This window comes from Thermobia domestica, chromosome 5, assembly GCF_964235325.1.
Source record: "Thermobia domestica chromosome 5, izTheDome1.hap1.1, whole genome shotgun sequence".
In the NCBI taxonomy this organism is placed as follows: Eukaryota; Metazoa; Arthropoda; class Insecta; order Zygentoma; family Lepismatidae; genus Thermobia; species Thermobia domestica.
The window spans coordinates 207,136,297-207,150,969 of NC_137458.1; the positions used below are offsets into that span (position 1 = coordinate 207,136,297).

At 34.7% G+C, this 14,673-nt stretch overlaps 1 protein-coding gene across 3 annotated transcripts in view; it reads left to right on the plus strand.

Moving 5' to 3' along the window:
• Window positions 1-5,675, plus strand: part of LOC145686370 (BRISC and BRCA1-A complex member 2-like) — a 39,641-nt gene extending 33,966 nt beyond the window's left edge. For all 3 annotated transcript variants that reach the window (XM_081759636.1, XM_081759635.1, XM_081759634.1), the window contains one exon: window positions 4,545-5,675. In XM_081759636.1, coding sequence (XP_081615762.1) covers window positions 4,545-5,294 — 750 coding nt within the window. In that variant the 3' untranslated portion in view covers window positions 5,295-5,675. The remainder of the gene's footprint in view (window positions 1-4,544) is intronic.
• The last annotated feature ends 8,998 nt before the right edge of the window (window positions 5,676-14,673 follow it).

The following is a 14,673-nucleotide window of genomic DNA, read 5'->3' on the forward strand; positions in this document are numbered from 1 at the left end:
TGCTTGCAGCTCATTGTATGTGCCCTCTGTATAGTGCTCATTTGAAAACCATACCTTTGCACATGTAGTTGCGATGAAATCGCAAGTACGTTGTAGTTGATCTTCCATTTTGGAAGGAGAAAAAAGGCAACCAATGCATAGATTGCACGTGAATTCCATCTAGTATTGTTTCTGCCAGTTCAACTGAGGCCACTTGTTCTCCTCCCGGTAGAAATTATATCCTTCACAAAGTTCAAATAGAAACCGGAAATCATTTCTGCATCCTGGGTTTTCACGTGACGGTACCTTTCCTGTGCTAGAATAGTTTTCTTGTAAGTCCTCATACCCATCCAAAACATCTTCAATGAATTGATGGCTGAAGTTGGGTGATCGTGATTTTATTGGAAACACTGAATCCATCCAGTGTCGCAAAACCAGGTCAAGAATATGGTGCTGATATCCTATAAACAGGCTCATCGAGACCCATTTGTTTAAAATGTCTCTGGAGTCGAACAACAGCACCAGTTTTGTGCCCTATATTCACCGCTGTGGTGTCAGAAATTATCATTTTCATACTCCTCCATGCATTATACTCATCCAACAAGGCTTGCAGTAAGATATAGATGTCCTCGGCAGATTCGCTTTCACAAACCAAAACTCCAAGGCGAAGACTTCTTGCACAATTCTGCAGACAGACTACTTGATAATCTTTACTTCCTATTCTCTTCCCATCAAAATGCAAGCAGAATTCCTCTTCACCGATAATTTCTTTCAGCCCGTCCTTCACTTTTTTTAGCTTGATCACTCGACGCCAAATCCCCGATTGTGAAGGTGTGGGTACATTTATTTCTTCCTCTGCCGAGTTCTGAAGAACTTTCGCTGCTTTTCTTGTAGACAGAGACAGTTTTGACACGAGCTTGGTTGCAGATTTTGTTGCTTGGTATTTGCGTTTCATAGGGGGAGGCTCTTCAGAAAATTCAGAATCACTGTTGATCTTACCTTCTTCAGTATCACTGATACTCACATGCTGCACTTGGCTTGTACACAGACCAATTGAGTTACTTCGCCTTTTTGAGGGATGGATCGCTGATATAGAGGCAACTTTCTCTGTAAGTGTATCCGACTCGGCCTCCGGATTCAACTTGTTTTCTATACAATTCTTTGTCTTCACTGCAAAGCCAATTTCCTTTTACTTTTGTAATATCGAAGACACTAGTGAGAGATTTTTCAAATACCTCATTCCTCCTTTTCTATATTTTACGAACAACTGTATCAGTTTGTCAACTTTTGCTGAAATTTGCTGAATAGAAAGCAAAAGAAAGTTCAGCTTTTCGCAGTGTACACAGTTCTTGAGAGATCTTCTTTATTTTGTCCGACTGTCCTTTCAGTTCATCGTACAACCCCAAATATCTACCAACTATGTCTCTATTTGTAGACATTTTACACATTTCACTCATGTCCGTTTTCATTTCTGGTATGCTGGGACGACGTTTTCTATATGTCGTTAGATTCTGTGTCCACTTATTTCCAGCTCATTCAACTGCTAATTTTGATCTTTTATTTTTGAATGACATTTTTTAATCTGAAAATAGGAGAAATCGCAATTAGAAAGACAATTGAGGGAAGCACTGTTGCAAATACGTTTAAAAGCAAAGAATACCTAAGTTTTATCACCAGCAAATCAATCTACTAGACTCGAAACACAAAAAAGCGATTTGCAAAAATGATTTGCAGATGTGCATAGTATAAATTAAAATTTGGAAAATAACTTGTATCTATGTTGCATACTTATAATTTACAACAAAACACAATGTGCTATTTACATAGGAATCTTTGAGTTTCTGCGTGTCTGATAGGTTGATGTGCAGACAAATCCGTACATTTTTGATTGTAAATATACGATAAATAGATTACATTACCACAATTTATATTATACAAATGTCTATTAAACCTTTCTTAGATGCCAGACTTCTTTTCATTATCATGTTTTGCGAATCAAAAATTCGTTATATATATATGTATATCCAGGGTGGCCCATTTTAATCTTTCTATGGAACGGTTCTAACGGTTGAACATAAATGAACTGAACAAAAACTCAAATAGAAGATACCATGGGGCAAATCGAATGGTGATGTTACGGTGCACCCCAGGGCCCAACTTTAAAATTTTAAATGGGAACGAGGAACGGTGAAATTGCAAATAAGAACCTTAGCTTTTGCAAATTGTATCTACACAACAAAATTATCTCAGTTGTGTTTTCATAAGAGAGAGATGTCTGTAATGGAAAAAAATAGGTAAAATTCTTGTTAAGTGGTACCTTCCATTTTGATTGCAGGCAATGATTTGTACAAAAATGAATCAACTGAAATGCGAAACCAATTTGTTGAACAATGCAATTTTAGAACAATGTGTACAAACATTGGTTTTGTTCAAATGTCGTCTGCACAATATTGGTTCATTACAGTACCAGTCACTTGTACACCCAAGTGATTCAGATAAACCATACCTATTGCAAGTAAAAGTGAGGTCCTCATTTGAGAGTTTACCTTTCATTCCCGCTTCACCCACTTACGGAGGGAGATCGGAAAGATAATTTTCTAACAATTAGATTTCCTCTTTAGCATTATGTCACTTATACTTTAATAATCTTTTTCTCCATTGGATTATTCTCGAGGTGTGGAATGATAAATATCCTCTGTGATTTCCTGTACTAATTTTATCCTGTTCATTTATCTCCAAACGTTTTCATATTAGTGGTACTGGACGTTTTATCTGATAAAGGCACCATGTCTTGGCGGCCATTTTGAAAACATTGACCCATATGAACAATCTTTTGCTACAACACTGTTTAGTGTATGAAGATCTATCGAACGAGGTATCACTTGACCCATATTTTCGTTTAAAATTTCTAAGTTGGACCTGGGCCCCCATGAAAGGCGGCCCTGGGGGGCACTGCGACATCATTCGATTTGCTCCATGGCTTTCCTACTTGAGTTTTTGTTTGGTTTATTTCTGTTCAGCCGTTTTCATATTATTGGTACTGGACGTTTATCCGATACAGGTAACATATCTTGACGACCATTTTGAATACGGTGACCGATATGAAAAATCTTTTGCTATATCGCTTTTTAGTTTTTAAAGATCTGTCAAACGAGGTGTCAGTCGCCCCATGTTTCTTTTTAACATTTTAAAGTTTGGCCCCGGGCCCCCTTGAAGAGCGGCCATATCAATGATGAGAGGAAGAGAAGAAAGTAAAAGAAGCTGAAGACAGAAAAATAAAGATCATTCTGGACGAGCTTGAAGCTATAAAGACTAAAATAACGGAAAGTATACACAATATTGATGAGAAAATAAAGCGTTTGGAGAAGTGAAATGAATTACATAATACTATTGATTTTATTTTTTGTCCTAAAGATATGTTGTCAATATAGAATATCCAGTTTATGTACGTATACCCGCCCCTTTTTCTGTTAGTATCTCACTGTGACTTCTTCCTTTCATATGTGACAAAACTTTCATCATTTGATTAACGTCAGATTCAAGTTTTAGGGAAATTGTTCAATTTCATGCCTTGTTCAGGAATTTCTATTAAGTATATGTGTGTAGTATGTGGTTTGCATTAAAACCATTAAATATATACTAGAATTGACTCACTGCATTTCACGTTTCTTTTTCACACACATCCCTAATTGTACCCCGAAATCTATGTTCAGCCTAGAGTAAAGAGAGTTGTAAGGTAAACAAAAATATTTTTTCTCGTCTACTATGGGTACTTTGGAAGTTTCCCCAGAACAAAGTCTGTTATTCTGAATCTGTAAATTATACATGTATTTAACGCGATTCGTTGAAACTGTCGAAGTGTATAAAAGCTAATATTTTTGAGACTTGATTGTGGAGACTTTGTTCGCTTTCAGTGTTGTATCAATTTGTAGTCCATTTCATTTTTTTTTTCTATTGTATTATATTGTTTCCAGGGTGTCTATCGGTAACGAAAGTCACGAATGTTACGAAAAAGTCACGAAATCAGAAAACGGTCATGAAAGTCACGAAATTTAGCTTTGGGGTCACGATTTTTTTTTAACTGTACAAATGTAGGTACAGATTGGAAAATTTTGTTCTATAAAATGTCAAAATTCACCACCAAAAATATACATGGTTGGGTTTACACGCTACCAAATCGCAAGCAAAGTACGTTTCTGTTGCATGGATGAAAATTCGGCCTAATTCGCACCCAAATTCGCTCTTGAAAATGTTAGGAAATTTTATGATTTGGTAAAGAAAAGGTCACGAAAAATCACGATATTTCATTGTGGAATTTTAGTAGACACCCTGGTTTCGGTATACAGTGTGACTCTAGCTTGCGCCCATTACTTAGTTCTTAATTTTTAAATTTTTTTAGTAACAAATTAAACTTCAAAATTAAAAACCAACATTTTTGTAGAGTGTGGCGAATGTAAATCTTACTGTAAATAATGGTTAAATATATACGCATTCATTATGTTTAAAATTTGTGTTTATCAATGCCAATATAATATTTATAATTATTAGTCTTTTGTTCATTTCAGATCTCCCTTTTGGAAGAGTTCTCAAGGTTGCAGTTTGAATATTCATCCTTAGTACAGCAGACAAAAGTAGAAGAGAAAGATGTGGAAGTTCAGTTAAGATGTAAAGCCAGAAGTAATCCCGTAAACTTTCTGATAAAGCTTCCCATCGATTTCAGTAAATTACCTCCTGTGTTGACAGGAGATAATCCAGGAGAAGATTCAGCTGTGTTGCTGGTAACATTTTATCCACCAGAAGGTAGTAGAATAACTCCGCAACTGTATCTTTCTCCTCGAGTAGAAAACGCATTAGGCGGTTCCTCAGTGCTTCATATCCCTGCGTTCCCAAGTGGAAGATGTTTAATGGATTATGTGCCCGGTGTTATTGACCTACTTCAGGACAAAGTAGAAGCTGTGTCCACCGGTTTCCAAAAGAAGAAAGAGTATATATCTATTTTCTTAAGCCAGTTTGGAAAAAGTGTTTTAGAATATGATACGAAAACGTTTTCTAAAATTGCATTCATGTTTGAATGGCACGATTTTTATTTCATTTTTCATATATCACTTCCGTTATATTTCCCACAGGAGAAACCTACATTTGTTTTCCAATCAATATATCATGCGTCGTATGGAAAACCTTATTGTATGAAATGTGATGATTATCCGTATAGTCCCCGTTGGAACATGACAGAAATGGCAGAACGAGTTAATTTGTTCATCTTAGATTATATCGAAACTTTCCAAAGGAACTCGATTCGTAGCAGTCAGATTTAATATGCTGTAAAACGGTGTACATGAAGTGAATTGTGCATTTAAAACTTAAGAGATTACTGGCGTATTAATTCATATAAATACAAGTGTGTGTTTTTGTGTATAAAGAATTATAGTATGTAATAAATTTTATATGGAAAGTTATTTTGGTACTCATATGTACAGCGTACATTACATAATATTTACTGAGATACTAACTCCATGCTTTTCATATGTAACACAGGATGAGACACGTGAGATATATTCAACAGAAATCGAATTCAAACTTTGGGGAAGGTAATGTGTGAAAGCCTCATAAACTCAGCCTGATTTTTAAAGCGATAACGGATTATTTAACATCAATCATGGGCAGAGTTCAAAATAAAATGAAATGTTAAAATAAAATTGTTCTGTATTTAATCATGTAGACTAGACATCATCAGACATAGTCATTTCCCAAAGGTTTCAAAAATATAAGCGCATTTCCATACTTATGTCTCACTTGGTATGACAAAACAAGAAGTAATGGAATTAAGAATTGAATAGCGTTGACAATACAAAAAGAAAAGAAAAAAAGAGTATTTTCAAAGTAGAAACATTACGACGTTGAAGTTTCGAAGATAAATAAATAAAGCAAGGGCAAGATAATTATATTTTGCTGTCACTGTAATTCAGTGCGATAGCGATGAAATAGATGGTTATATGTGTAGAAAAATGAAAGGAAAATGGGAAGGAGGGGAAAGAAATAGTAGTGAAAGATGCATCGTTTTAAAATAAAAAGCAGAGGTTGTAAATATAATAAATGAGGTTGTAAATAAAGATAATAAATACACTAAAAGTTAAATCTGTACCAAAAATACTGAGCAACATGTGATACAAATTAATTCCTGCTAAATGGTGATGCAATTAATTTAATTGGTAATGTAATTGTGATTGTGCAACGCCGGGGTTATTAAGAACGCGACGTTTTAAACTGAGATTCAAAAGGATACTTGGATTTATGTGCGAGGCTGTATTTCAGCAGATTTTGAAGCTTTTTACGTTCGTATCCATAGCACACTGGAGAATTTGTAATATTGGTTAGTCAGGTTTCGTGGTGTAAGAACGTTTTTCTTGAAAAAAAAAAAAAAAAAAAAAAAAAAAACGCTACTTAAAATATGTTCCGTTGTGATTTCAAACCGTACAAAATAAGAAATAAATTGAGAGGAATGAAAAATATTATACAGCAGCACCCAAATTCTAGACAAATATCTTAAAAGAATTCATTTTCAAATAAATTTTCAAGTCAATTTAAAGATCAAGGTATCGTACCTACTTTTCAATTTTTTCAAAAACTTGTTTCTTACACTATGTATGTAAAAGAAATGGCTAATAGAGTACAAAATTTTAAGGTTTTTCTTGATTTGTAAGCAAGAATCTGTACTATTTTATGATTAATTAGGCCCATGAAACAAAAATGACATTAAAAACGTATGATTAAGAGAGGTGCTCCCAACACTCATTTTTCATGTGGTTTAGACCTTAGTGAAGAACCTTCTAGACTTGATATAGTGGAAACAATTTGTGAAACGGAATATGGCGAACAGTTAAGCTTCAAATGAAATTTTGTTTTTAATCTAGAAAAATATCATTGAGTGTTATAGAATGTTTTAAAATTTCAAATAAAAATTAAAAATGATTGCATGATATTGTCAATCTTGTGCAGAAAGTTAAGCAAATGTATCCAGTATTGCTCTCTTTTAAAAGAATGCGTATGACACAATTTTAAACATAAAAAAAATTGTCTCTTTCAAATTTCCTCTTATATGAACATGCAAGCTTGATTTTTTGGTAGCTGAGGCTGATACTTTTTTCGAGTTGTATGCTAGAAACGAGGTTTGGAACTAAACCTTTATTAGGTAGAATTAAAAGGAAGCTTATTTAGTTGTTAAAAAAAGTATAAATATGTACACTCATGTCCAAAATGATTGTCGGATATCTATAACTCTTCTTGCAAGATATAATTTGATAATGATTTTGCAGGGTACTTTTAATACTGATACTATGTGTATAATCGGGAAATGTATATTTGTGGTAAATTTCGTAGGAAAAGAATTATAAATACGAAAATTAGAATGAGTGAAACAAAATATTGCTAAATGGACAAGAAAGTTTTATTATCATTTTATTGTTATTATTTATTGCTCTTTTGACATGAAATTTTCCACATACATGTCTTTGCCGATTACACATATACTAACATAAAAATATCGGGCGAATTCGTTATCAAATTATATTCCTACAACAACATATTTATAGACATGCGACAATAATTTTGGACATGAGTGTACCTAGGTATAGACATAAGATGAACTTTATTTCAGACTTCCGGTACTGGATTTACCTATTATTTTAGGTAGATACATTGTTGCCAGGTGTTAAAGAGAGCGAAAAGATACTGAACGTGTTGAGATGTATTCTATCAGTGAATATATTTGTGATGCAACTACTTCCAGCAATGCATATTTATCTACTGACTTTAACCCTTTATTTGGCACTGTTGCTCTCAAGCAACATCGCATTCTATTATGTTATCCGCACGAATTATAACTTCAGCGATCATTTAATTGGCATTATTGCTGTCATACAATATTCATATACAGGATTTGCGGGTCGCTTCTTTAGATACTTCGAATCTTCGTCAATAGGGGACATTCAAATTTAGTATTATAGAAGCTTTTTCTCCTGCGTTCCGCGAAATTTATTATTATTATTATTATTATTAATTAATTTATTTATTTATTTATTTATTTTTTTGTGGTTTCTTGCAGTGTAGGAAAATATTTCAACGAAACTATTGCTAATTACTGAGAGTATTCTTATGATATTTGACCATAATAGGGCAATGCTGCTCAGTAGCTACACATACCTATTTTATGGTAATGTTGCTTTGAAATAAACACCCTGTATTTTGTAACCAAAACACAGGAAAATTTTGAAATTAGGTTGAAAAATTATGAAATTATAATCAGGAAGACGTGGTTCAACCATAAAAGCAAACTAAATATTTTAATGGCAATGCTATCATTGCTTGCCAATTAAAGGGTTAATATTATTACTCCCTTACAGTATTGTCAAACATCTTAAGTGAAATTCTGCAACGGATAATATTACGTTAGTTTTCCTTAAGGACTATATAATATTGGAGGTTAATTATTCATTTATTCACAGTCTGTCTACTGAATTTCGAGATCGGTGGCATAAAAATGAAATACAAGACAGAATGAGCACAACTGCATTTCGGATGTTTGAAATAACAACACCCTTCTCTCTGGATTCAAGTAGTACTACAGGCATAAAGGTGTAAGATCTTCTGGAAGTCTTTGTATGACCTTGTTCAGTGGATATCAGAAATAAGTCAAACCTCTGCCTCTTCTGTTGGCAGGGGTAGAGTGGATCACAAAAAAAGTCTGAACCTTGGTGATCACAAAAAAAAAAAAGTGTTGGAGCTAGGTCGAGAGAAAAGGGCTGATTTATGCAGGCAGCTTGTCTCTTGACCAAAAATTGCTCAACAAGAAGCGTCTTGGCAATATCATGGAGGACGAGCTACTCGTGAGAATCAAGAACTTCCGGTTTCATACATCGAAGTCTCTTGAACAACCGATCCATAATTACGTTCTAACTAGTGCTGTGATGATGTGAATTCTTTGTGAACGACACCATTCTGGTCGAAGAACACCATCAATATTTTCATAATGCATGACTTCCGAAGGCACGTTTTCTTCGGCTGCGAAGAAACTTTACCGACTCAACCTTCTAATTGATGCTTTGTGGAATGCTCGTACATGTGAAACAGTGACTTGTCACCAGTTGTGATTTTTTTAAAACTAATCTGGGTCTGTCATTTCTTTCAATTGACGACTTGCGGAACTCTCCACTCTGTTCACTTCGTCAGCCAGTGTGTGTAGCACGAATCGGACATAGTGTTGTCCTTTTTGGAGATCCTGTTCCACAATTTTCCTAACAGTATATTTTCCAGTGTTCAGGTTATTAGTTATCCTTAGTGACTGGCACCAACTTTCAAACAATTTCTGTTTCACCAATACAGTTTAAAGTTGTCGGCCGCCCACTCCTAGGGAAGTCTGTGGCATCCTCGAGACCATCACGGAACCGAACATACCACTTAGAAACAAGGTCCCAAAAAGAGCTTCATCTCCGTATGCACTATTAATCATTTTCACCGTTTTTGCTGCACGTTTACCAAGTTTAATCCAAAATTTGATTGCTACTCGGTGTTTTGTTTTCGTGTTCATAACAACACACCGCGCAACATTTCATTGAAAGTATCATAACACATACACCTGCTGCAACAAGACAACGAACTCCTCACATCTCATTCATTAGATATTACACTAATTTACATTTACTCCGTCATATACCGCCACTGCACGAACTACGTACGTTTAACAATACTATCATCCGTATGAATGAGTACCATCATCATCATTTAATTTTAACAGTGTGTAAGCATTTGTTTGCCCAGTGCTCTACATAGAACTTACGATTTGTACGAGTACTCCTGGGCAGTTTTGTACAAGGTACAAGATCTTTCTAACATACAATCATCACATAATCTTGTGGACTACCATGATTAATTAGAGTGCTTTTCGTTGCATACTATGTTTCATCTACGACATCACAGCTATTATTCGTGCCTTTACTTCCGTCAGAATCTGCTTCTATTTCGTCCGATCTGGTCCATTTGCTTTCCAGTTCTGTATTTCTGCTTATTTAGTGTCCCTAATACCATGTCACAACATATTTGTCTTATACCATGTTTTATCCTAAACACGTTAAAGATTGGCACACCGAAAGTATGTGTGTATGTAGATATTTGTCTTATACTGCGTTTCATCCTGAACATATTAAAGATAGGCACATCGAAAGTATGTGTGTATGTAGGGAGCTTGTGGCTCTATCGTGAAAATGGCTGTTTCATGGAAGACTATTGTAGCATTTGTAGAAGTAAATTTGGAAGTCATGAGTAGAATGTGATAAATATAGGATTCTTATCGGATCCGCATTTATATGGGCAAGGAAATGGCCATTTGAAACTTATACCTTGGTTTATAATTTTATAATGTAATGTAGGGTCGATACCTAGAAGCAAGCGAAGCACGTGTTTTTTGAAGACAATGAGTAAATGGTTAAAGTGAAAACGATGTTCACAACTCACAGTTGACACTTTTCGACCCTAGAGGTATTCAAATTGTCAAAGCCCTGTGTCCTGAAGAAAATAAGGATTATTCTAAAAAATCATATCATCCTAAGCTTTTACTCTTAACAGTTAAAACTTCCAGAAATGAAAGTAGCAGTACCAATCTGCCAAAGGATAAAGATACTATGTACGTACTGGTTTTCTGTACCACGTAGCAACAACCCTATTTGACAAATTATTTTCCACTTCTTCAGATATTGAATTACTACACATGTATGTGCACTTAAATGCTATAAACACTTCACAATTGTTAAAAAATTACTCAACATATGCAAATTTGTTCTGTGTTTTAACCACACGACCCTTAATTATCCAAATATTTGTCTTTTGTGTGAAGAACGTTGGAATATCTTTCAATACAAAGGTCCACGTCACATTTGGTACAGTAATTTGTGATCTGTTTTTCACTACCTTTTCCTGTACGTAATCTCTCGCGGTCCGAATACACCTCCAGATTGCAAACAAATCCATTGCTTGACTCACAAACTTCAAATATTTTGTTGTTGTATTTATGAAGTTTCCCGTTCATATAAACACTGAATGAAACTCAACACATTTTCTCATCTATTGTAAAAGTTTGCTTTGGCATATACATTTCCCGACATTTTGTCCCCAATATCGTTCAATAATGATCGAATTTTATCGAGGACGTCATAATGTTGTTGATCCCTAGTTACTTGGGTGTCATTATTATTATTATTTACATGCACCATGGCAAAAAATTAAAAGAAAAATCCAACCCTTGATATGCCAATTGCTGTTGAATATGCATTGTGCAAAATGGGTTCTGTATTCCAGTAGTACTTCTGTGCTGGCTTCCGTACAAGACACATGTAAATAATCATTGCAAAAAATAACTATTTTTTGCAAAGTAACTGGTTTCCATTTTGCAAATGTCGAATTTGATTTCAAGTGACCTATCTTTTTCTTTGCAATTTGCTGTCGTGGATATCTGTTTGTCTCATCTGTTATGAATGCGAATATGTAAATAATCATTGCAAAAAAAAAAAAATTTTTTTTTTTTTTTTTTTTGCTAAGTAACTGGTTTCCATTTTGTAAATGTTGAATTTGATTTCAAGTGACGTATCTTTTTCTTTGCAATTTGCATACCTCTTTGTCATACTTCTTATGAATGCGAATATATCGTTAAAAAAAAAAAAAAAAAATCAAAAGGGGAACTGTACCTATTCATTGATGGAAGAGCCATGTCTACTATTCAAAAGAATGGGCTTGTATAAGGCACTATTTCAGGCATAATTATGTTCGGAAACCTGACAGGGTACAACCCAAATGCATGGCAGCTTCTGCTTGGAAATAGACCTTGCGCTCTTACAAGCACATTGTACAAATGTGCAATAAGCATCCTCTACTTCAGCTCCTCGCTGCTTGTGCAACACAAAGCACTTCAGTGTTGTGAGTAATAATGATAACGCCTAATATATTTCTCTTTCTACAATGACTGAAAGGCATTTTTGGATCAGTTTTGCCACTAGATAATTCACAAAACACCCAAAGTTACTTTCTCAAATAAAACAGCATACAAAATTCATTTTTGGTTATTTTAAATTTTAAATGGCGTGTCGTTCCCGAACGACACTTGGATTTAACGTAAGTTTACACTCTGTCGTTCCGGAATTGAACTAGGATTAAAAGTGTTAAAAATTACATCACTGTCTAAGTAGCACAGTACGAAGAAGAAAAAAAGTTCTTTCAGTGTTTCTTTTAGTGAATGTGAAGTGTTGCCTATCTGTGGAAGTTTTCAGATAATTATATGTAATATGTTCTCTGTTTAAACATACCTTTTTCTCATTCTTTGTTTCCGTAAATCTAAATATTACCGCTCGCAAATGTGTACATTGGGAGTTTGACTATCAGTTCGTGATCTTGTTAAATATTTATAATGGTTTGAAATACATTTATTTCATCGGAATTTTTTACTGTCTATAACATTGTAATAACACTGTACAAGAAGAATACGCCTGAAAAGGTAAAACATATCTGAATACGCCTGAATATGTTTTAAGGACCATGTTCTGTATATTGATTTTAGTCAATTTTTCAGACATGCTGATCTCTTAAATTGTTAACATTCTCGCCTTCTGCATGATTTCTGGCTTAAGTATTGTATACAATATAGTACAGTTCACGCTGAAACATACAAAGTTTCATAAAGAAACATTTTTAGATATATATGCACTTCCTAACCCTCTTCTTGCTACAAATTTGTCACAAACATTTTGGTTGCATCAAATTCGGCTAATCTTTTCAAACTTGACCCTCAGAAAAGATCGTAACCATCAGATACACTTAACTAGCTGCTGAAGTCTACTAGTTTTAATCTGCATGTCTTCTACGTACGTTTATTTTTATTTTACTCACGTACATTTCTTCGTCTACGTATTTCTTTTTCTTATTCTGTTAAGTTTCTCCTTCACCTCATTCTTCATTAGTGGAGTTGATAAGTTAGTAGTATTGCTTGTTATTTGCAAAGAGCAAATATTTATTTAATTAGTTTTGGACACATTAATTTATTTGAAGGCAATTGGAAATACATGGGTTCATTCCGAAACGGTCTTTGACAAATTAAGGTACTGTACGCAACACAAGACATGCAAAAAGCTGTTAACAACTGCTTACGATTATCGTAAACTAAAACGCAGATTGTTACGAAGGAGCCTCGTAATTTGTAATATCTTAAACAGGTTGACGAATAGTAGTAGTTCAGTCAACGCAACGCAACAGAAAGAAATACATCTGAACTTATTAGGTATCCAGAATAGTTCCGACGGGTTTTTATGTGGTGGAACTTCTATCACTTTTTACAACTTTTATTTTGAGGTAAGAAGAAAGAGAGTAACCTGTTAGCGAGTGTTTACTATTGTAGTCATTGTGTTTGCCTCAGTTAAGCGAGGATGAGCAACACTAAGATCAAGTAATACATTTAGGTAATAATACATGCGTGCAGACAACTGCAACGTCATTGCATGTTTAAACGCAATGTGGAAACAGTGTTATGCCAGACTTTCTTTCCATTGCTTGTATATATGTACAATATGTACGATGTGTAGCTGAATTTGTCAAAGTATATGGAAGTTAATAAGTTTTGAAAATTGATGGTGCGGATTTCAAAGCGTACATTTAAAATGACTGATCGCACGCTTTAGTTATGTATCTATTCAATTTTCTCAAAAAGGATTGTATTGGTTTAGTATACAGTATGATACTTTAGTCGCCATCCAACAATTGGTCCGCAGAAGAGACATCGAATATGTCAAACATGTGAACTCCACAAATACGTTATCGAAATTACTTTTAAAAAAGTTAAGGAAAATATACCAAGCATTTGGAGGGAATGTGGTAAATGAGATGAGAATACAATGGGGCTTAACAAATTTAAGAACGGCAATGGATCCCTCAGAGTGCACCATGTATGACAACGAAGATTTCAGGGAAGCTGTTATTGTTGGTAATGACTAAACTTGTTATACATTGTGAGAAATGCTTAATTGTAACGCTGAATTTGTTCGTCGCCAACACCTCCACCATCTTGAGATAGAGTATAAAATGGACATGAGTCCTACATATTTCTTCGGGTAAGAAAGAGACAGAAGTACCTGTGAGTGCCTGTGTTTCTACTGTCTCGTCAGAAGAAATATCCGTTTCTTAACAGGGCTGACATGCAGTAAGTCAGTTCTTTCCGATATCTGATAGCACTGTTGCCATAGATTAGCACTATACGCAACCAAAAGAACTAAAAATGCCAATACATTAGCAGAAGATTATGTACGTATTTATTGGACTGCTTGGAGTACTGTGAATTGTGAATTGTTACTTGGGCAGGCGATCAGTGCAACTTTAAGCTCGCAGCAATTGAAATGTGTGCATGGAAAACTGAAAACCGTGGAATCTGTGCTGATGAATCGGCGAGGTGTTACTCTGCTCCAGGACAATACGTATCCACATACTAAGATCATTCATGACATCATTATCCAACCTGCTCGGAAGTGCCGGTATATTCCCCATATTTCCCAGACATTCCAGCGTCGTATTGCTATTTGTTAAACAACGATTTGCACGAATGACGATTCTCAGTCCTCAAGAAAGGTTAGTAACACACTGATGACTTCTTTATTCAAGATTCATTGA